At 43.0% G+C, this 24,185-nt stretch overlaps 1 protein-coding gene across 1 annotated transcript in view; it reads left to right on the top strand.

The window, feature by feature from the left end:
- The window catches only part of XYLT1 (xylosyltransferase 1), a 170,904-nt gene extending 146,725 nt beyond the window's left edge, over positions 1–24,179 (top strand). The window contains exons 9-12 of the mRNA XM_032230135.1: positions 8,019–8,281; positions 9,240–9,435; positions 18,288–18,621; positions 23,185–24,179. Coding sequence (XP_032086026.1) covers positions 8,019–8,281; positions 9,240–9,435; positions 18,288–18,621; positions 23,185–23,507 — 1,116 coding nt within the window. The 3' untranslated portion in view covers positions 23,508–24,179. The remainder of the gene's footprint in view (positions 1–8,018; positions 8,282–9,239; positions 9,436–18,287; positions 18,622–23,184) is intronic.
- The last annotated feature ends 6 nt before the right edge of the window (positions 24,180–24,185 follow it).

Here is a 24,185-nt window from a genome sequence, read left to right as displayed (position 1 = left end):
GTGGAGTGGAGGTTTGCAGGAGACCATTTGTTCGCTTCATTGTTCGTGACTCTCTGAGGCTCCTTGCCAAGTTTTGCAGATATCAGCCTGGCAGCTCTCCAAGCCAGATAAGGTCCGTGACTGTAAATCCTCCCTTGAAAGACTTTGCTGGATTCAAATGAGCAGAATTTACAGTAAATTAATAAAAAGGATTTTTGTTGGGACAAGGAGTCTGCTTCATGGTTTGGAGGAAGCCTAGGTCACAACAACTTTGCAATTTTAATGCAGAGGTTCTAGAATCTCCAGGTGGATGATTGAGTCAATTCCATGCAGGATCAAATATTTATGGTGATGGGGGTTTATAGCATCGATTTTTATTTTTGGTGGGGGAGGAGGAGGAGGAAAAAAGGGAACCCATTAGGGGATACATTACTTTAAACATTTAATACATTATGTCCATGTATTAGTTTAGAGAAATAGGACATTTCCATAGCTAAGAGAGAGAGAGAGGGAGAGAGGGAGGGAGAGAGAGAGAGAGAGACTAGAGTGGAGTAGCAGAAGGTAGCAAGGAATGTGCCACTAAATAGTCACGCTATCAATCACAGCCGCGGAAGTTAAAGCAAAGATAACTTTACTTATTTTTAAAAAAATAAAGTAGGATAAACATTCTCCAAAACAAGTGATAAGTAGTCTTGAATTATATACACAGCCTATGATACAACACATTGGTTTACAGATGCTCAACTCACGATTCACCATGTAGGCAGGTAACTAACATACAGAGTAGCCACCATCCAATATACAGTATTCAACTCCAATAACAAGCACGGAGAACATACAGGAACAACCAGGAACAACCAGGAACAACCAGTAGTAGTTCCTACTCCCTCTTATGGCTGATTAAAGCAACAGCATCCAATCACTTCTCACTTGAGCATTTAAAGTGGCAGATACATTATTTCAATCATGGCTTTTATATATATATATATGTGTGTGTGTGTGTGTGTGTGTGTGTATGTATGTGTATATGTGTGTGTGTGTATGTATGTATGTATCTATGTATGTATGTCTGTCTGTCTGTCTTTGGTTATTCGGGTTTTCCTCCCGCGTAAAATTGGAAGTGTCTTCCAATTTTACGCGGGAGAAAACCCAAATAACCAAAGACCTACATACTAACACCCACGAAAACCTCAGAAAACACACACATATATATATACACACACAACCCAAGACTAGGATTACATCCCTAACAAATATGCCCCGAAACTGTTGGAAATGTAAGCAAATACCTGGCACATACTATCACATGTGGTGGATCTGTGTCAAGGCAAGGAAATTTTGGATACAAATTCATAGGTGGCTAGAACAAATGGTTAGACAACGTACAGAGTTTAAGCCAGAATTATTTATTAGGCATTATATCAGATGATAAAGGGACAAGATACCTAATATTACACATCTTGACCGTAGCAAGAATGGTGTATGCGGAGCAGAGGAAGAGTGAAAACATCCCTTCAGAGGAGGAGACGATAAGGAAGAGACTAGTCTGTGCGGAAATGGATAGACTAACGTTAAAAATAAAAGATGAAGGAGATACAGAATACTATGCTACATGGAATAGATTCGACCAATGGTTAGCAACATGAGGTGGAAGTTGGAATGTGAAAGAATCAGGTTAGGTGGACATGGAAAGAGATACTATGCAGGTATTAGAATGTTAGAGAAGTTGATATTTTAGAATGGTCAAAAATAACACTAGCACCATTTAAAATAGTATTTATTTGTTTTTACCTTTGTTTTATGGCAAGTGAAATGCCAGGACAATTACACTGTATTCAATATATTTAGGGAAAGGTAAATAAAGGTTCCCCTTGCACATATGAGCTAGTTGTTCCTGACTCTAGGGGGTGGTGCTCATCTCTGTTTCAAAGCCGAAGAGCCAGCGCTGTCCAAAGACGTCTCCGTGGTCATGTGGCCGGCATGATTCAATGCCAAAGGTGCATGGAACGCTGTTCCCTTCCCACCAAAGGTGGCTCCTATTTTTCTACTTGCATTTTTTACGTGCTTTCGAACTGCTAGGTTGGCAGAAACTGTTACAAAGAATGGGAGCTCACTCCGTTATGCGGCGCTAGGGATTCGAACCGCTGACTGCCGACCATTCTGGCCGACAAGCTCAGCGTCTTAGCCGCTGAGCCACCGCGTCCCTCCAACGAACGTCTTAATCCTTTGCTCTTCTTGTCTTCTGTTTCTCCAGGTTTATTAGAAAACAAGGCCTTGATCGATTATTTCTGGAATGTGACACCCACATGTGGAGGCTTGGGGACCGGAAAATTCCAGAAGGAATCACTGTGGACGGGGGTTCCGATTGGTTTCTGCTGAACAGGAAGTTTGTTGAGTACATCACCTTTTCAACAGATGACCTGGTAACCAAGATGAAGCGCTTCTATTCCTTTACTCTGCTTCCTGCTGAGGTGAGTCGACCTGTGGGTCCCCTTAAGACGAAGGGCCATCAAACGAGATTCCATACCTTCTTCCTCTTCTTCCTACCTTCTCCTTCTCCTCCTCTTCTTCTTCTTCCTCTCTTCTTTCTCCTCCTCCTCCTCTCCTCCTCCTCCCTTTCCTCTTCTTCATCATCTTCCTCTCTACCTTCTCCTCCACCTCCTCTTCTTCTTCCTCTCTTCTTTCTCCTCCTCCTCTCCTCCTCCTCCCTTTCCTCTTCTCTTCTTCATCTTCTTCCTCTACCTTCTCCTCCTCCTCCCTTTCCTCTTCTCTTCTTCATCTTCTTCCTCTCTACCTTCTCCTCCTCTTCTTCTTCCTCTCTTCTTTCTCCTCCTCCTCCCTTTCCTCTTCTCTTCTTCATCTTCTTCCTCTCTACCTTCTCCTCTTCTTCCTCTCTTCTTTCTCCTCCTCCTCCCTTTCCTCTTCTCTTCTTCATCTTCTTCCTCTCTACCTTCTCCTCCTCCTCCCTTTCCTCTTCTCTTCTTCATCTTCCTCTCTACCTTCTCCTCCTCTTCTTCTTCCTCTCTTCTTTCTCCTCCTCCTCCTCCCTTTCCTCTTCTCTTCTTCATCTTCTTCCTCTCTATCTTCTCCTCCTCTTCTTCTTCCTCCTCCTCTCTTCTTTCTCCTCCTCCTCTCCTCCTCCTCCCTTTCCTCTTCTCTTCTTCATCTTCTTCCTCTATCTTCTCCTCCTCTTCTTCTTCTTCCTCTCTTCTTTCTCCTCCTCCCTTTCTTCTCTTCTCCACCTTCTTCCTCTCTAGCTTCTCCTCCTCCTCTTCTTCTTCCTCTCTTCTTTCTCCTCCTCCTCTCTTCCTCCTCCCTTTCCTCTTCTCTTCTTCATCTTCTTCCTCTCTACCTTCTCCTCCTCTTCTTCCTCCTCCTTCTCCTCTCTTCCTCCTCCTCCTCCTCCTCCTTCTCCTCTTCCCCTCTCCTCCTCAACGTACAAAAGGCCACCCTACCCTATGGGGCTGTCTCATTGCCTGGGACTTCTAAACGTTGAAATTGCAGTGATCTCAATTTTATTTTTATTTTTTTTAAAAAAGGGAAAGGGGGGAAAAAAAACACAGCTTCCCTTCCAGATCAGAGTTCTCGCCTGCCTTCAAACAGCAAATAATGGCGTAAGCGTTTTAGAAATAATCGCAGGAGACAGCTTGTCCTTGGAAAAGGAGGGGCGGGGGGAGCGGGGGCAAGTGGCATAATTCAGCATGAGATCATTATAAACAGTATTAGGGCTTCCAAGTAAGGCAGCCACGTTGTTTATGGATGTTTTGATTTTGTTTTATTTTGCAATTCGGGGTGTTTTTATCGGGGTGGTGGTGGTATTTGTTTTGATAATATTTCTTGAAAATGGCTTTGTTAGCACACTCGTCTGGCCTACAGGAACGGCCTTGGGGAATTTATCCCCAGAAACAAACCTTGAGTGGGGAGAAAAAGAGCCAAGCATTCAAAACTGCATCCTCTTGTTTCCTACTCCTTTTTTAATTCACGTCATCCTCGACTTATGACAGTTCATTTAGCAACCATTCAAAGGCCCTGAAAAGTACGACTCCCGACCGTAAGCATCCCCACAATCACATGATCAAAATTTAAACACTTGGCAACTGACTCATAATGGTTACAGCGTCCTGGGGGCGGGGGGGGTGTACTGCAGGCCACTTCAGCTGACTGTTATCTGCAGTTCAGCGGTTCTAATCTCACCGGCTCAAGGTTGACTCAGCCTTCCATCCTTCCGAGGTGGGTAAAATGAGGACCCAGACTGTGGGGGCGATATGCTGACTCTGTAAACCGCTTAGAGAGGGCTGAAAGCTCTATGAAGCGGTATATAAGTCTAACTGCTATTGCTACAACTGCCTTTTTTTTTAATATATATTTTATTATGTTTTTTCATTCTATACAATCACATATTTACTGTGCTTAATCAGGGCATATAACATTGAATAATAAACACGGCCCTCACTTATATAGAAAATGCCCTCTACAATACAAACCCAATATACCACCTTGGCCCACCATACACCCTCTTTCAACCCCCTCCAACTTTCATTCTTCCTTCTCACACACCCCTCTACGCCTACTTCCCCTCCCCTTCTTTCTAACCCTAACCCTAACCCTATCACTCCCTCTAGTCCATTCCCTCCCTCCCTTCTCCTCCTCCTCTCTCTCACCCTCTCCACCCTCCTTCTTCTTTCACTCGACTCTTTCCTTCGGTATATTTCTATTACCTTCCAGTATATTCGGTTTGTTCTGTTTTCGCACTAACATTAAAAAGCCACAGTATACAAATGCAATCATGGAATTTAACACATATTGTATTTCCCCCCTCCCCCCTCCCCCTAAATCCCCACCTCCCTTCCCTCCCCCCGACTTCCCAAAGACCATACGGCTACAACTGCCTTTTTACAACCTTCTGATAACAAGGAAGCCAGCTGAACTTAACCACCGTGCTACTAATCCAGGAACTGCGATGATTCGCTTAAGAAAGGCGGCAAGAAAAGTCGTAAAATGGGGCAAAACTCGCCGGACGAGTGTCTCACTTCGCAACATAAACCTTGGGCTCCAAGGGGGCCGTACGTGCAGGACTATTTCTATTAAGATTGCAGAGTGCATGTTAAACTTCAAAGTTCAACGCTGCCGTAGCTCATCTGAGCCTATAACGGATATATTTTCTACTTACGTTTATTTCATTTATTTTTTTCCTATTCCTATTTCTTATTCTGTGGGTTCCAAAGTTTGGTTCGATATTTTGGTTTTAAACCATCAAAAAGCGAAAGTTGGAATATTTCGGACATGTGATGCGACGCCCGGGAAAATACGGCATATTTCACTTAAGGATTCCGTTCTACGGAGGAATGATTGAGTCCATCATCTGCATTTCCATAATGGTCTGGTTTGGCTCTGCAACCCAACAAGACAGACACAGACTTCAGGGGATAATTAGAACTGCAGAAAAAAACAATGGCTACCAACCTGCCTTCCGTTGAGGACCTGGACACTGCATGAGTCAAAAAGAGGGCTGGGAAAATATCTACAGACCCCTCACATCCTGGACATAAATTGTTTCAACTCCTACCCTCAAAACGACGCTATAGAGCATTGCACACCAGAACAACTAAACACAAGGAGAGTTTTTCCCCCAATGCCATCACTCCGCTTAACAACTAATTTCCATAACACTGTCAAATAATCTACTAAGACTGTATTACTATTATTCTTCTCTTCCTTGCTAGTATCTATCTCTCCCCGCTTGACTATAACCAGGTTGCTTGTATTTTTCAATTTATATTGTTTTATTTGTTTCCTAGCACGATTTGATAGCTTATTAGTAAGCTTGACTATCATTGAGTATTGTATCTTTTTATTTTTGATGAATGTATTTTTTATTCTCCTTATGTACACTGAGAGCATCTGCACCAAAGACAAATTCCTTGTGTGTCCAATCACACTTGGCCAATAAATAAAGAATTCTATCATGGAATTGTAATCCTCCAAGGAAACATTAAGGGCAAACAAAGTCCAGGCAGAAGAAGAACATCATGGATTCAAAATCTGGTTTGGACAAAACTCAGGAGGAGGGGGAGGGGGAGAAGGAGAAGAAGAAAAGGAGGAAGAGGAGGAAGAAGGAGAAGAGAAGGAGGAAGAGGAGGGGGAGAAGGAGGAGGAGATGGGGAGGAGGAAGGAGGAGGAGAAGAACAAGAAGTACAAGAACAAGAAGAACAAGAATAAGAAGAACAAGAAAAGGAGGAGGAAGAAGAGGGAGGAGGAGGAGAAGAACAAGAAGAAGAGGAAAAAGAGGAAGAGGAGGAGGAGGAAGAAGAAGAAGAAGAAGAAGAAGAAGAAGAAGAAGAAGAAGAAGAAGAAGAAGAAGAAGAAGAAGAAGAAGAAGAAGAAGAAGAAGAAGCTTTGCTACTCATCTTCCCTGCACAATTATGGGTAATCATCCTCATGCAACCACAAGCTTTCTGTTGCTACGTGAGACAGTTGTTAAGAGTTTTGCCCTATTTAACGACCTTTCTCACCACAGTTAAGTGAACCACTGCAACTGTTACATTGTTCAGTTCGTAGCATGGTTGTCAAATGAACCTGGCTTCCTTGTGGAATTTCCATGCCTGCTCGCTGTCTAAACTCTGGGGTTGTTGTTGTTGTTTTTCCCCGCAGTCTTTCTTCCACACCGTCTTGGAAAACAGTCCTCATTGTGACACCATGGTGGACAATAACCTGCGTATCACAAACTGGAACCGAAAGCTGGGGTGTAAATGTCAGTACAAGAATATTGTGGATTGGTGCGGCTGTTCCCCCAATGATTTTAAGCCATCTGACTTTCACCGGTTCCAGGTGAGTTGTAACCTGAATGGGTCCCCCTTCATAGAAGTAGAAGGACAGATCTGTCTTCCTTCCTCCCTTCCTCCATCCTTCCTTTCTTCTCATCCTTCCTTCCTTCTTTCCCTTCCTTCTTTCCCCTCTCCCTCCCTCCCTCCCCCTTCCTTCTTTCCTTTCCTCCCTCCCTCCCTCCCTGAAATCCAGAGTTGGGAAGAGTCAATAAACTTCTTTGGTAAATTTCAATTGTTTTAATAGTTGTAGAGATAGATACATACAGATAGATAGATAGAAAGACAGACGGATGGATACATAGCTATAGATAGATGTAGACTTAGAATAACTTTATTGTCACTTTCAATGTACATGGATTGGCATACATTAAAATGAAATTTTGTTGCATACAGGGTCTCCACCTCTAATATACTTACATATTGATAGATAGGATGGATGGATGGATGGATGGATCGATACTAAGATAAATAGATAGATAGATAGATAGATAGATAGATAGATAGATAGATAGGTAGGTAGGTAGGTAGGTAGGTAGGTAGGTAGGTAGGTAGGTAGGTAGGTGCTTAGATGTATGTATGTATGTATGTATGTATGTATGTATGTATGTATGTATGTATGTATGTATGTATGTATGTGAGAGAGGGAGGGAGGGAGGGAGATAGGTAGGTAGGTAGGTAAGTAGATAGGTAGGTAATAGATAGATGCTAGATAGAGAGAGAGAGATGATAGATAGATAGATAGATAGATGATGGATGGATGGAGGGATGGGAGGGAGATAGGAAGGTAGGTAGGTAGGTAGGCAGGCAGGTATTTAGGTATATAATAGATAGATGCTGGATAGATAGATAGATGGATGGATGGATGGATGGATGGATGGATGATGGATGGATGGATAGATAGATAGATAGATAGATAGATAGATAGATAGATAGATAGATAGATAGATAGATAGATAGATAGATACCATAAAAGAGACCAACACTGAAGTATTTTTAAGAACTTTCTTGATTTGCAAATTGCATGGAAGAAACAGATCAGGATTAAGCAACTTGATGTTCTCCAGATGTTCGGGATTTCAGCCTCCATCAGCTCCCAGGCAAGCTTGGTGACTGTGAAGGATTTGCATTCAGAAATCAAAGCCTTCAATTCAAGAACTCCGATCTAATTTTTCCTTCCATAACCTGTTCCTCCCCTCTCCCCCCCTCCCCCAACAGCAAACCGCAAGACCAACCTTCTTTGCACGCAAGTTTGAGGCGGTTGTCAATCAGGAAGTCATCTCCCAGTTGGATTATTACCTGTATGGTAACTATCCTTCTGGTACCCCGGGCCTCCGATCGTACTGGGAAAATGTATACGATGAACCAGATGGGATCCACACCATTAGTGATGTTGCGCTGACTCTCTACCACTCTTTTTCCCGGTTGGGCTTGAAGAAAGCAGAAACGTCCTTCCATATGGATGGTGACAACAGTTGTCGGTAAGATCAACCATCCTTTCACCCTGCAGTTCCAAATCATCACACCAACTGAGGGTTGCATCTCTGTTTAGACAGCGTTGAGAAGCTGGGATGCCCTAGATGTTGGTGAACTACAAGTCCTAACATCCTTCCTTCAAGTATTGCCCATTGCTGCCATCATGACTCTCACCAACTCTTGAAGGCCAGACCCATTCTAGAAGATCGTCCAAGGTGCTAGAGATAGAAATTGAGCTGTCCTCCTTAGAGAGGTGAAGGAGCAATAGAAGACCAGATATCTGGTGAACAAGTGAAGCCAAGAATATCACAGACGATCATTAAATTGCAGGGAATCTTCCTTTCAAAACTCATTCTCTTTCATCTACCTGCCCAGGAATTGGCAGGGTAAAACAAGTCCAAAAGTCAACACCACAAAACCCACAAAATTTTGGAGAAGAAAATAAGGAGGACAGCTCAATTTCTATCTCTAGTACGTTGGACGATCTTCTAGAACGGGTCTGGCCTCCAAAGTTTTGTGGGGTTTGTGGTGTTGACTTTTGTCTCCTTTGAAGTGTGTGGCCCAATCTGTAGGAGCAAGTGAGATAACAACTACTTATTGGGAGTAGGTTTTGCTAGAGGTGGGTAGAAAAGGTTACCTTGAAGACTTGTTTTGCCCTGGCAATTCCTGGGCAGGTAGATGAAAGAGAATGACTTTTGAAAGGAAGATCCCCTGCAATTTAATGATCGTCTGTGATATTCTTGGCTTCACTTGTTCACCAGATACCTGGTCTTCTATTGCTCCTTCATCTCTCTAACAATCTTCTGTGTCCTCCGCTTCTCTATCTTGCATTAAACCCAAAGAAAGTTAACCCAAGATTTTTGCTTCTTAAAAAATTCTTTCCGCCGCTGATCCTTTGCTTCTCAATTATTGTTTTAATGAATGTCATTCTTCTTTCTTCTCCGATCCTTTCTTTTTTTCCAGATACTACCCAATGGGGCATCCAGTGTCAGTCCATCTCTACTTTCTCGCTGATCATTTTCAGGGCTTCCTCATCAAACATCACACAACCAATTTGGCTGCCAGTAAACTGGAGACCTTAGAAACGTGGGTTATACCTAAGAAGGTGTTCAAGATTGCAAGCCCCCCGAGTGATTTTGGAAGGCTACAGTTCTTGGAGGTACATATTTCTCACCTACATTCCTGGAGGTGAAGATAGTTCATATCCCTAGTTGAGGGTGGGGGGCATAACGGAGTTTTGAAATGGATGGTTTTAATGGCAGTTGAGTTGGGTTGGGTTGGGTTGAATTGAGATGGGTCGAGTTGGATTGGATTGAGTTGGGTTGGGTTGGGTTGAATTGGGTTGGGTTGAGATGGGTTGGGTTGAGTTGAGTTGGGTTGGATTGGGTTGGGTTGGATTGGATTGATTTGGGTTGGGTTGAGATGGGTTGGGTTGAGTTGAGTTGGATTGGATTGAGTTGGGTTGGATTGAGATGGGTTGGGTTGAGTTGGATTGGATTGAGTTGGGTTGGGTTGAATTGGGTTGGGTTGAGATGGGTTGGGTTGAGTTGGGTTGGGTTGGATTGGGTTGGGTTGGGTTGAGTTGGATTGGATTGAATTGGGTTGGGTTGGATTGGATTGATTTGGGTTGGGTTGAGTTGGATTGGATTGAGTTGGGTTGGGTTGGGTTGAATTGGGTTGGGTTGGGTTGGGTTTCATTGGGTTGGATTGATTTCTATAGCTGCCCTTGGCAGCGTACAATATACAAAAATAATTTAAAACAATTGCAACTATTAAAATAATTAAAATGGTAGAAAATAAATATATATGGCACCAAGTAAAACTATTACAATGGATCTAAAACAGCCAAGAAACAAGGCCCTCCACCCATTTGGCACCCCCAGCTGAGACATACAACCAATTTTTATGGCATTACAAAAGCCAACAGGGTAATGGGGATCATCTTGATCACTGAAAGGAAGCATTGAAACCTTAATTAACCCAGCTGACTGGTTCACACAACAGGTTAACGTGTTGTTTGAACACGTTTCTAAGTTTATCCAGTCGGCTTCCGCAGTATGTTGCCTAAACGAAGCCATATGCAGGCAGGGACTTCCTTGCCCACTTCTTGAAGGTAGAAACAAGATGGCTTTCATTGAACTTCTTCCAAGAATCTTTTGCTCTCAACCGAATCAGGAAAACGGGGGAGGGGAAGGGAGAAAGTTGGTTACTGGCCTTGTTTAACAGTTGCCATTAATCAAGGAGAGGAAAATTAACTAGGCAGCAGGCAATTAGTGTTCCCCGTGTGAACTGAACAGTCCCTGTTTATGAGGAACAATTAGAGACAAACCAGGAGTCAAAACATTATTTGTCTTGGCCAAATGATGCATCAGCCTTGGAGGGGGGGAGGGGAGAAGATGGAGTTTGCAAGCTGCAAAAACTGAATCGGGAGCCAAGGGATCTGCAGATGGGACTGAGGAGAAGACCAGATTGCTCAGGAAGGGTGTCTGTCTGTCTCATCTGTCTCTGACTGTCTATGTATGATATCTATCTATCTATCTGTCTATCTATCTATCTATCTATTTATCTATCTATTTATCTATCTCTTATCTATCTATCTATGGTATCTATCTATCTATCTTTCTATCTATTTATCTATCTGATATCTATCTATCTATCTCTTATCTATCTATCTATGGTATCTATCTATCTATTTATCTATCTTTCTTTCTTTCTATCTATTTATCTATCTGATATCTATCTATCTATTTATCTATCTCTTATCTATCTATCTATGGTATCTATCTATCTATCTATCTATCTATCTATCTATCTATCTATCTATCTTTCTTTCTATCTATTTATCTATCTGATATCTATCTATCTATCTATCTATCTATCTTTCTATTTATGGTATCTATGGTATCTATCTATTTATCTATCTATCTATGGTATCTATCTATCTATCTATCTATCTATCTTTCTATCTATTTATCTATCTGATATCTATCTATCTATTTATCTCTATCTATCTATGGTATCTATCTATCTATATCTATCTTTCTTTCTATCTATTTATTTATCAGATATCTATCTATCTTTCTATCTATTTATCTATCTGATATCTATCTATTTATCTATCTCTTATCTATCTATGGTATCTATCTATCTATCTTTCTTTCTTTCTTTCTTTCTATCTATTTATCTATCTGATATCTATCTATCTATCTTTCTATTTATGGTATCTATGGTATCTATCTATTTATCTATCTATGGTATCTATCTATCTATCTATCTTTCTATCTATCTATCTATCTATCTATCTATCTATCTATCTATCTATCTATCATTCTATCTATGGTATCTATTTATCTATCTTTCTATCAGTGGTGGGTTTCAAAAATTGTTCGAACCTACTCTGTGGGTGTGGCCTCCTTTGTGGGAGTGGCTTGCTGCCCATGTGACCGGTCGGGAATGGCTTGCCGCCTATATGACCGGATATGAAGATGCCGACGACACTTGTTAGAACCACCTTAAATTACCTCACACACAGCACTGGCATGCATAAGAATATGATGTAAACTTGTTTTTTAAAAGGCATCTTTGGTTTGCGTTAAAACAACTTCAACACACACAATGTTCTGATTGCACCACAAACGCAGTAGTCATCCTTACCTTTCACAGAGGCCCTGAGTTTTATAAATAGGAGCATGATAGTGTAGAATAATCATGTCCAAGGACCAGTGGTGGGTTTCAAAAAATTTTGGAACCTCTTCTGTAGGTGTGGCCTGCTTTCCGGGTCCACTGGTGGAACCTCTTCTAACTGGTTCGGTAGATTTGACGAACCGGTTCTACCGAATAGGTGCGAACTGGTAGGAACCCACCTCTGCTTTCTATCTATGGTATCTATCTGTGGTATCTATCTATCATATATCCATCCTCTATCTATCTATCTATCTATCTATCTATCTATCTATCTATCTATCTATCTATCTATCTGTTTGTCTGTCTGTCTGTCTATCTATCTATCTATCTATCTATCTATCTATCTATCTATCTATCTATCTATCTATCTATCTAGACATATACCTACCTACCTACCTATCTCCATCTATTTATTATCTGTCTCTCTCTCCATCTATCCATTTATCTATAATCTCTGCCTGTCTGCCTGCCTGTCTGCCTGTCTCTGTCTGTCTATGTACAGTATCTGTCTGTCTGTCTGTCTGTATGTATGTATGTATGTATGTGTATGTATGTATGTGTGTATGTATCTATCTATCATCTTATCTGTCTGTCGGTCATCTATCATCTATCATTTATCTGCATGTATGTTTGTATCTATATCTATCTCTATCTATCTATCTATCTATCTATCTATCTATCTATCTATCTATCTATCATCTAACTATATCTTCAGTAGAATCTCTCTTGTCACTGATAGTCTATCTATTTCATTCTATATCTACACATTTCTGTCTATCAATCTCTCTCTCTGTCAAACTCATTCTATATCTATATCTATGATTGGCCTCAACACCTTTGAAGATACTTCGTATTTCCATAAGTGTTGCACTCCTGAAACACAGCCATCCCAATATTTCCTTGTGAGACAATTGGATATATTTAATGCTTTGCAGAAGAGGTACAGGCCCCAAACCATTTGGGGGAAATCGATCACAGAACAAAAGCCGAACCTTCCCCAAATAAAGGCATTTCTCAATTGCATAGGTATGACATCTGTAACATGAAGAACTTCAACAGAAACATCAGTCAGCCTGAAGCTCTGCGTCCTTCCTTCCTTCCCTCCTTCATTTTATTTAGTTAGCTAGCTACTTAGTTTGTTATTCAATTGCTATGGCTGCCCATCTCCAACATGTGACCTCGGGCAATGAACAATCACAAAATCAATCAAAAGCAAATTGCTTGGCATTCCTATCGATTCGAAACAGGGAAACCTACACAGTATACATTGACAAGCAGCTATGCAAGTATGAGACCTCCAAAGTCTTTTCCAACTCTGTTATTGCTCTTATTTCTGATTTAGTTCCCTTTCCACAGCTTCCTTGAAGTCAGACTTCAGTCTTGATGGATACAAGGGTGTATCCAGGATCCAATTCCTGGATACACCCTTGCTGTTTTCTTGGCATCGCTGTGAAAATACTTAGCTACAGTTTTCTTCCAAGATACATTCTCAAGTTCTCCACCTTAAGATATAGTCCTTGGGTGTCTCCCAGCTAAATACTAACTGATCCTGTCTCTACTTAGTTCAGCCAAGGTCAGGCAGCTGCTGCTTGAAGTTGAGATAGCTCCTTCTCAATCCTGTAATTAATTTTAAAACAAAATAATGACATTGGAGAACCACCAGAGTAGAATAAGAACATTCTCTTGGTTGTATTACATCATCCTGTCCAGTGCATAAATCGTGTCCCATGTAAAGGTAAAGATTCTCCTCGCACATATGTGCTAGTCGTTCCCAACTCCAGGGGGCAGTGCTCATCTCCTTTTCAAAGCCAAAGAGCCAGCACTGTACGAAGACGTCTCCGTGGTCATGTGGCCACGTGACTCAATGCCAAAGGCGCACGGAACGCTGTTCCCTTCCCACCAAAGGTGGTTCCTATTTTTCTACTTGCATTTTTATATGCTTTCAAACTGCTAGATTGGCAGAAGCTGGGACAAGTAATGGGAGCTCACTCCGTTACGCGGCGCTAGGGATTTGAACCGCCGAACTGCCGAACTTTCTGATCGACAAGCTCAGCATCTTAGCCACTGTCCCTGGATGACCAGCTAAAAGAATTTTGAAACATTCCCAAGAATAAACAGGTAGTTAAAATAGGTTGCTCCTGTGGATATAGGAGGCAGAAAATAGTATCAAGATTAGTAGCCACTGAGTTACTGGTCCTCTGAATATATCTCATTTTTATATATATATAAAACGAAACCGTCTAAATTGGTAGCCATCTGTCCTTGGCAGGGGTGGCCCATGTCATCCCATGCATTGTGGTTTTGAGGTCAGCGAGGCAGGATGGACATGCTTGTTCTTCTAGCCTGACCTCCTTTGAACGTTTGCTAAACGTTAATTTGTGTTGGCTGTTGAGATGGTAGGTTGCGCCTTGTGGTTGGGTGACCACCAAAGTGCCTCTTTGTGTCTTTTGCAAAAGTTGTAAGACTTTTTTTTCCCCCTTTCGCACTTTCTCCGGTTAAAATCAGAGAGAGTATTCTTAAAAGGAGCAGGAAAATAACCTTGCCCAGATTATAGGGACCGTCGTCATCTTCCCAAATGTTTGGTATAAAATTAGCGTCCGTAGCCAGAAATAACTCCCTGCAATTAGAAAAGCTCACAGTTGGGTAGGAGAAAGTTTTCTAGCTCATAAAAGGAAGCCATCTTTTGCTTTGAAGACGCAGCTAAAGGAAGTTTCAGGATTGTGAGAGTTGGTGGACGCTACTTGGTGAGAATCAAACAGCTGGCAGTCGGCAGAATTAGCTTGCAATATTGCATTCTAACCACTGTGCATGATGGATGGATGAGTGGATGGAAAGGAAGGGAGGGAGGGAGGGAAGGAGGGTGGAAGGAAGGAAGGAAGTAAGTAAGGAAGGAAGGAGGGAGAAAAGAGCAAGAGCAATATTACTTGGACTTATATGCTGCTTCACTGTGCTTTACAGCCCTCTCTAAGCGGTTTACAGAGTCAGCCTATTTGCCCGCCAGCAATCTGGGTCCTCATTTTACCCACCTCAGAAGTCTGGAAGGTGGAGTCAACCTTGAGCCTGGAGAGATTCGAATGCAGTACTGCATTCTAACCACTGCACCACCACAGCTCTTGGTGATAGATAGATAGATAGATAGATAGATAGATAGATAGATAGATAGATAGATAGATAGATAGATAGATAGATAGATAGATAGATAGAGAGATAGATAGATAGATAGATAGATAGATAGATAGATATAGATGTAGGTAGGTAGGTAGGTAGGTAGGTAGGTAGGTAGGTAGGTAGATAGATAGATAGATAGATAGATAGATAGATAGATAGATAGATAGATAGATAGATAGATGATAGATAGATAGATAGATAGATAGATAGATAGATAGATAGATAGATAGATGGATGTAGCTAGATGGATGGATGGATGGATGGATGGATGGATGGATGGATGGATGGATAGATAGATAGATAGATAGATAGATAGATAGATAGATAGATAGATAGAGATAGATAGATAGATAGATGATAGATAGATAGATAGATAGATAGATAGATAGAGAGATAGAGAGAGAGAGAGAGAGAGAGAGAGAGATAGATAGATAGATAGATAGATAGATAGATAGATAGATAGATAGATAGATAGATCGGTAGGTAGGTAGGTAGGTAGGTAGGTAGATAGATAGATAGATAGATAGATAGATAGATAGATAGATAGATAGATAGATAGATAGATAGATAGATAGATGGATGTAGCTAGATGGATGGATGGATGGATGGATGGATGGATGGATGGATGGATAGATAGATAGATAGATAGATAGATAGATAGATAGAGATAGATAGATAGATAGATAGATAGATAGATGATAGATAGATAGATAGATAGATAGATAGATAGAGATAGATAGATAGATAGATAGATAGATAGATAGATAGATAGATAGATAGATAGATAGATATAGGTAGGTAGGTAGGTAGGTAGGTAGGTAGGTAGGTAGGTAGGTAGGTAGATAGATAGATAGATAGATAGATAGATAGATAGATAGATAGATAGATAGATAGATAGATAGATAGATAGATAGATAGATAGATAGATAGATGTAGCTAGCTGGCTGGCTGGATGGATGGATGGATGGATGGATGGATGGATGGATGGATGGATGGATGGATGGATAGATAGATAGATAGATAGATGATAGATAGATGTAGCTAGATAGATAGATGTAGCTAGATAAATAGATAAATAGATAGATAACATAGATAGATAGATAACATAGATAGATAGATAGATAGATAGATAGATAGATAGATAGATAGATAGATAGATAGATAGATAGATAGATAGATAGATAGATGTAGCTAGCTGGCTGGCTGGCTGGCTGGCTGGCTGGATGGATGGATGGATGGATGGATGGATGGATGGATAGATAGATAGATAGATAGATAGATGTAGCTAGATAGATAGATGTAGCTAGATAAATAGATAAATAGATAGATAACATAGATAGATAGATAACATAGATAGATAGATAGATAGATAGATAGATAGATAGATAGATGGATGGATGGATGGATGGATGGATGGATGGATGGATGGATGGATGGATGGATGGATGGATGGATGGATGGATGGATGGATGGATGATAGGGAGATCTGAACCGCCGAACTGCAGCTAACAGTCAACTGGAGAAACATCTAATGCTTATTCATCTATTGCAAGGAAGAGAAGGCACGTATTACTCTGGTCCAAAAGTTGAAGGTTATCTTTTAAAAACTCAAGGCAAAATCATTAATGAAACATTTCACTTAACTGAATCTTGAAAGCCTGTGGTTTAGTTCCTGCATTAGTAAATGTGTCCTTTTCCCCTCTGGAATTATGCTTTAAAGGATTGAAATAGTATATTGAAGCCATTTTTTAAAAAAGAAAAAAAAGTGTTTGGCTTCTTCCTGGAATAATTGTAAAAGGCCAGAAGAAACAGCATTATTAATCTTGAGTTGGTATTAGAAAGTTCGATATTTAAATATCACTTGCTTTTATATTCAGGAGAGGTGAAGGCATCTAATGCATGTTGATTAAAGCAGATCAATAGTTAGTCCTGGTCAACTTTTAATGAATTTGGGTTGAATTTGCTCTTTTTTATATATGTAATTTGTCATCTATATAAAGACCTATAAATAAATCATGTATTGATGTGTTATTTAAACTAATGTGTTGCTGTGAAGTTATGGGTTCAGGAATGGAGTCCCTCCCCCCATGGGCTCTACCTGGGTGTTGTGGCCTGCCAGCCCTCCAGCAGAGCTGGCTGCAGATTCAGACGGTGAGGAGGTTGGGGAGGAACATGGGACAGTCCTGGAGTCTGGGGAAGACTGTGATGAGGGCTCTGTGTCGGAGGCAGAGAGGGGGCCAGGGCCGTCTGACAGTTATCAGCTGCCTTCAGAGTCAGATATCACTGAGGCAGAAGAACAGCTGGAGCCTGTTCCCAGTGTGCGCATTTGCCAGGAGTTAACAGGAGAAAGGAACAGCTAAGGAACAAGTGTTGACTTGGGAGGTGGATGGTGAATGGCCCCTCCCATAGGGAATAAAAGAGGAGCGAAAGGGGAGTGGAGTTTGCAGGAGACAATTAGTTCATTCCTGCATTCTTGCCAAGTATTGCGGCATCTGAAAGATCTCGGCCTGGCCACTCTCCAAGCCTGATAACGGTCGGTAATTGTGAACTATCTTGAAAAACGGTGGGAGAGGAAAGACTTTGCTGGAGAGGAATTCACTGTGAATTAAATAAAAGGGGTTTATCGGGGCAAGGACTCGGCTTCGTGCTGCTGGGGAAGCCTGGGTCAGAATACTGGGTGACTCTAAGACAAGCCAACCACCTCACAAAGCTGTTGTAGGGAAAACAGATGTTCATTGGCTGAGAGTCATATCTGTTGCTTCCTCCTGACGCAGCTGGAAGCCAAGCTACGCCCCGCTGCAACCTGATTGGCCCAGGCGCGGTTGGCTGCCGGCGGGAGAATTGCGCCTCTCCCATTGGCTGGCCGCCTGACAGCTATTTATATGAATAGCTGTCAGGCAGCCAGCCAATAGCGGCAGCCAAGCCACGCCCCGCTACAACCTGATTGGCCCAGGCGCGGTTGGCTGCCGGCGGGAGAATTGCGCCTCTCCCATTGGCTGGCCGTCTGACAGCTATCCATATAAATAGCTGTCAGGCAGCGCTGTCCGGCGCGCGAGTTCTGAACAGTTGCTGTTACTGACCTGTTGAAATAAAGCTCCTCAGTTTACCTCACGCCTCGCTTCGTACTTAAAAATATCTGACAACTTTCTGCTCTTTTAGGTCGGCACAGACTGGGATGCGAAGGAGAGAATATTCCGCAATTTCGGAGGCCTTATTTCCCCGACGGACGAGCCGGTGGGCATGCAGAAGTGGGCGAAAGGCCCCAACGTCACCGTGACGGTGATCTGGGTGGATCCCGTCAACGTCATCGCCGCCACCTACGATATCCTGATCGAATCCAGTGCCGAATTCACCCATTACAAGCCACCTTTGAATTTACCCCTCCGGCCCGGGGTCTGGACGCTTAAAATCCTGCATCACTGGGTCCCCGTGGCCGAGACCAAATTCCTGGTCTCACCTCTGACATTTTTGAACAAGCAAGCCATCCGACAAGGTAAGCCTTTATTTATTTGGTGTAGTTTTTTTCCCCGAAATGAGAAAGCGAAAGAAACCGTTGGGAGCAAAATCTGAATATTCCACCCACTGGAAGTTGAGGGCTATCTATATTAATCAATAGCAGTTATAGCAATAGCAGTTAGACTTATATACCGCTTCATAGGGCTTTCAGCCCTCTCTAAGCAGTTTACAGAGTCAGCATATTGCCCCCAACAATCTGGGTCCTCATTTTACCCACCTCGGAAGGATGGAAGGCTGAGTCAACCCTGAGCTGGTGAGATTTGAACAACCGAACTGCAGAACTGCAGTCAGCTGAAGTAGCCTGCAGTGCTGCATTTAACCACTGCGCCACCTCAGGGGACAGTATTGTGAAGGAGGAGGAAAACCATCCCATAGTTGTATATGTACAAACCATTGTGAGTACTTTTTAGCTATCAGCAACACAGGGAGTCAAATTTTTGCTGTCCTTTTCATTGACACATGGCATTTGCAGGAACTGGGTAGTTTAATGAAAAGAAGGACCAGGGGAGACATGATAGCAGTCTTCCAATATCTCAGGGGCTGCCACAAAGAAGAGGGAGTCAAACTATCCTCCAAAGCACTTGAAGGCAGGACAAAAAGCAATGGGTGGAAACTAATCAAGGAGAGAAGCAACTTAGAACTGAGGAGAAATTTCCTGACAGTTAGAACAATTAACCAGTGGAACAACTTGCCTCCAGAACTTGTGAATGCCCCAACACTGGAAGTTTTTAAGAAGATGTTAGATAACCCTTTGTCTGAAGTGGTGTAGGGTTTCCTGCCTAAGCATGGGGTTGGACTAGAAGACCTCCAAGGTCCTTTCCTGATTCTATGCTCTTCCACAAAGAAGAGGGGGGGGTCAAACTATTCTCCAAAGCACCTGAAGACAGGACAAGAAGCAATGGGTGGAAACTAATCAAGGAGAGAAACAACTTAGAACTAAGGAGAAATGTCCTAACAGTGAGACTAATTAATCGGTGGAATGGCTCGCCTTCAGAAGTTGTGGTTGCTCCATCAATAAAGGTTTCCAAGAAGAGATTGGACCACCCCTTGTCTGCAATAGTATAAGGTCTCCTGCTTGAGCAGGGAGTTGGACTAGAAGACCTCCAAGGTCCCTTCCAACTCTGACAAGGGTATTTCACAGGTCTTCAGTTTGACTGTCTCCAACTCGGAATGTAGAAACAGCTCTTTGAGGACCCCCCCCCCCATTTTCAACAACAGCGCCCGCTTCCTCAGCAGATCACCCCTCGAGATGACTTTGGTCCAAGTCAGTTGCTAAGCCTGCCAATCGAGGTTTAACATCCTGGCCAGATTCCCCGACTCCTCCAGACTAAACCCAAAACCGACCACATGATAGCTGAGCGGGATGGATAAAACCAGCCACGGAACAATTTTGGAGCGCTTTGGCAGGCTGACCATTGGGCTGTTGTTCAAGACTGGGCAGATGGCTCTTAAGCTTCATCAGAAGCATCTCCAGTTTGAGAAGAAACCATAGACGGACACAGTTCCTCTCCTGGAATTGCTCTGGGATTTCAGTCAAATCCATCCTCCAGCATAAGTGGGGCAGAGGTGGTATTCTACCGGTTCGCACCGGTTCGCCCGAACTGGTAGCAGAAACCACAGGTGGCCACACCCGCTCACCCCAGCTCTACGGCGGTGATACAGGTGCACAGCTGGGTTTGCACAAAACCATGCGGGCCGCTACATTTTGCACCAACTGGAGCTTCCAGATGGTGTTCAAGGTCAGCCCCATACAGAGCACGTTGCAGTAGTCAAGACGGGAAGTGACTAGGGCAAGGGTCAGCAACATTAAACACTCAGAGTCACAAAGGTCCTAATCGGGAGCCCCCCATTCAATTCTGGAGCTGACCAGAAGTCCGGTTCCTCCATCATAGAGTCTTCTCCTAGTGCAGCGTCCTTTTTCCTCTGCTAACCAGAAGTCAGGTTCCCCAGCATAGAGTCTCCTCCTAGCACGGCGTCCTTTTTCCTCTGCTGGCCGGAAGTCTGGTTCCCCCACCATAGAGTTTCCTCCTAGCACAGTATCCTTTTTCCTCTACCTGTCCTAACCGAAAGCCCTATCAATTGTGGCAACAGAGAGCCACAGCAGAGGGATGAAAGAGCCACATGCGGCTCCAGAGCTGCAAATTGCTGACCCTTAGACAAGGGCATGAGTGACCATGAGCCACATGACCACGGAAGCGTCTTCGGGCAACGCTGGCTCCCTCGGCTAAGAAACGGAGATGAGCATCACCGCCTAGAGTCGAACCCAACCGTAAAGGGGGAACCTTCCCCTCATAATACTTACCTGAAAGGAAGATCTCTTTTTTTCCCCCCTGTAATCACACATGTTTAAAAAGACTGGTTCATTTCCAGCTGTGTCTGCAGGGTGTGATCAAAAGGTTAGGAAGGCAGCTGTGACGGTGGGGGTTGAAGTTCTACTTATTTTTTGATGTGTGTCACACTTCTCTCGACTTTTTCGACCTCCCCCTGCTGACCCCGTTGTGATCTTTTCTCTGCAGGATCTTTTTCTTTTTCTTTTTGAATTAATGGAGCAGATTTTGCTGCTCAGAGAAACTCAGCGGACAGCAACTGTCTGCCTCCATTTCTCCATTTCAAACCGCTCAGCTGGCGGCTTGAGACTTTCACTCCAGTTTACGGGCGATTTACATACCAAAGTTAAAATTTACAAGGAAATTGCACGCAAGAACAAGTGCCCTTTAAAAAAAAAATAGAGAGAGAGAGAGAGACGCTGGGAAGAATTATCCTCAGGCCAAGCAAAGAAGGCTTTGACAAATTATAGCCCAGAAGCTGCCATTAATGGTAGGGGAGTAGGAAACCCCCTCCCCAGCACATATTTAATAGATGATGACCTTGAAATAATTGGGGTGCTCCATGTTTGAAACTTTAATTAAGCTTTAGTTAGACGGCTCAATACATGAAGAGCACACAGGCTGGGCAAGACAAGACTTTGTAAGTTCCAGCGGATGCGGAAATGTTGACTTTCCTGAAAATTGGAGCTTGCTGTTGGAGGGTCGAAAAAGCAATAGCAATAGCAATAGCAGTTAGACTTATATACCGCGTCATAGGGCTTTCAGCCCTCTCTAAGCGGTTTACAGAGTCAGCATATTGCCCCCAACAACAATCCGGGTCCTCATTTTACCCACCTCGGAAGGATGGAAGGCTGAGTCAACCTTGAGCTGGTGAGATTTGAACAGCCGAACTGCAGAACTGCAGTCAGCTGAAGTAGCCTGCAGTGCTGCATTTAACCACTGTGCCACCTCGGCAACGTGCCATGAATTGTAGTCAGGTCCTGATGTCATTCCTGGCCTTTAACCCTCCCTGGCTTTCGAAGCTGAGGTGGAAGCTTCCTTCAAGGTTCTTCTAGAGCGGATCTCTAGGTCTTAAATGAAGATATCTTCCAAACTTGGCAACTTGGAGACATGTGGACTCCCAACTCCCAGAGTTCATAGCTGGCCCTTGAAATTCACAAGCCTTCAAGTTCTCAAATTTGGAGAGCCCTGTCTTCAATCAGAATCTCGCTCAGCTTCAGTGCACATGTTCTGACTGAGGCTTCCCGAGAGCATGAAGCAAACTCCTGGTCCCGACAAAAAACCCCTGGTATGCCCAAATATGGGAGGAAGTCTACGGCTTCCATTCTCTGTCTATATTTGGGCATACCAGGGGTTGTGACACTAAATACATACCTATTTCCCTGGCTCAGCTGATAAAGGAGGAGAACCTTGTGGCTTAGTGGTTAACACATCTGCCTAATATGTAATACAGCCCAGGTTTGAATCCCAGTAAGGGTATGGCTAGCTGATGAGAGCTAAATAGCTTGAAATAGATCTATACTAGTCTCCCTTTATTTATTTATCAGCACAAATACAACACAAATGTAACAAAGGCAACAGTAAAAAATATTGGGTTTCTGTCTGGATGGTCTCTTGTGACGAGCCGATAGACAGAGAATGGAAGCAGTAGACTTCCTCCCATATTTGGGCATACCAGGGGTTGTGACACTAAATACATACATACGTGTGTGTGTGTGTGTGTCTGTGTGTGTGTGTGTATGCGGTTTACTATAAAAATTTACAATTAGAAATGGTAGAACCTCTTAAGGAATTATTTCACAGAATCCAAATGGAAGGAAAGGTACCTCCATCTTGGAGAACAGCTTTTATATCCTTGATTCCCAAAGAAGATCAAGATCTTAGCCAGCCAAAAAAATTATAGGCCTATATCATTACTCAACACAGATTACAAAACTTTTGCCAAAATATTAGCGAACAGGTTGATGTTAGCTACACAGCAACTGATCCACAATGATCAAACTGGGTTCATACAAGGGAGACAAAGGAGAAGTAATGTAAGACAAATTGTTAATATATTGGAGTATCTGGGAAAGAATAACCAAGTCCCCCCCCAAGCGCTTATCTTTCTGGATGCGGAGAAAGCATTTGACCGAGTGAATTGGCAATTTCTAATGAAAATAATGCAAAAGATGCTATATATTAACCCAAATACTTCTTTTTTTTGCCTTTAGAAGAAGCCACGAAGCTGCATGGTGGACCTCCGAAGAACTCCTACATGGAGCAGAGCTTTCAAGGGCTCAACCCTGTGCTAAACATTCCAGTCAGCACTGGCCAACTGGAGCAGTTGAAGAAGAACGCCATGTTGACGGGCACCAAGCTGGAGAGCTGGGTGGACAGTTTGGTAGGAAGCGTGTGGTCAGCGGTCGACGTCTGTACTACAGGCCCAACTTCCTGTCCGGTCATGCAGGCCTGCAGCCAGACGTCTTGGAGTTCCCTCAGCCCGGATCCAAAATCCGAGCTGGGCCCCGTGAGACCAGATGGACGCTTGAGGTAGCACCTGGTACTCCCCTATCGCCGGCTTTAAAGGGGGGAACTCCTGAGCATTTTGCCCCTCGCGATAATCTTCGGATGGGGTTGGGACAGGTTCCGGGTGAGCTGATGGAGGGAGGGGTCTTTTAAGAAAACCTACGAATCCATGTTCAAGATGGGGCTGAAAATCCCAGCCTATTTAACGGACCGGTTTTGTCATCTCAAGGGTTTTGGAAGTCAGGCAGGAAAGGAGAAACCAATGGTGGGAAACGTCAGAAGTTCCCGTAAAGGCGGAGACAGCGTCTTTTCAACTCTGATCAGAACTGATTTATTTCTCAATCTCACCCACCAATATGCTGCATCCCAGTCATATATATATTTTTATTTTCAGTTTCCCGAAAGCCATTGCAAAGCAGCTTAGCCACCATTGAAAAAATTCCTATCTTTTATTTTTTCCCGGTGGTCCTCATTTTTCCAACGCCCCCCCCCCCTTTCCCTTTGACATTTCACAAAAGCATTGACATCATTACTCCAGAAAGCCGATCTTACAAGATGATTATAGCGAGTCCACAGAGTGTTCATTTCACCCTCTGGTGCCAACAGAGATTCGGAGTTTGGTCCTCCAGGTGAGATCATGGTCACCCGAGACTTCTCTGGACTAAAGCAGGGTCTCCAAACTTGGAAACTTTGAGACGTGTGGACT

Source organism: Thamnophis elegans, chromosome 14, assembly GCF_009769535.1.
Source record: "Thamnophis elegans isolate rThaEle1 chromosome 14, rThaEle1.pri, whole genome shotgun sequence".
Lineage (NCBI taxonomy): Eukaryota > Metazoa > Chordata > Lepidosauria > Squamata > Colubridae > Thamnophis > Thamnophis elegans.
This window is presented reverse-complemented; position numbering and strand designations above follow the sequence as displayed.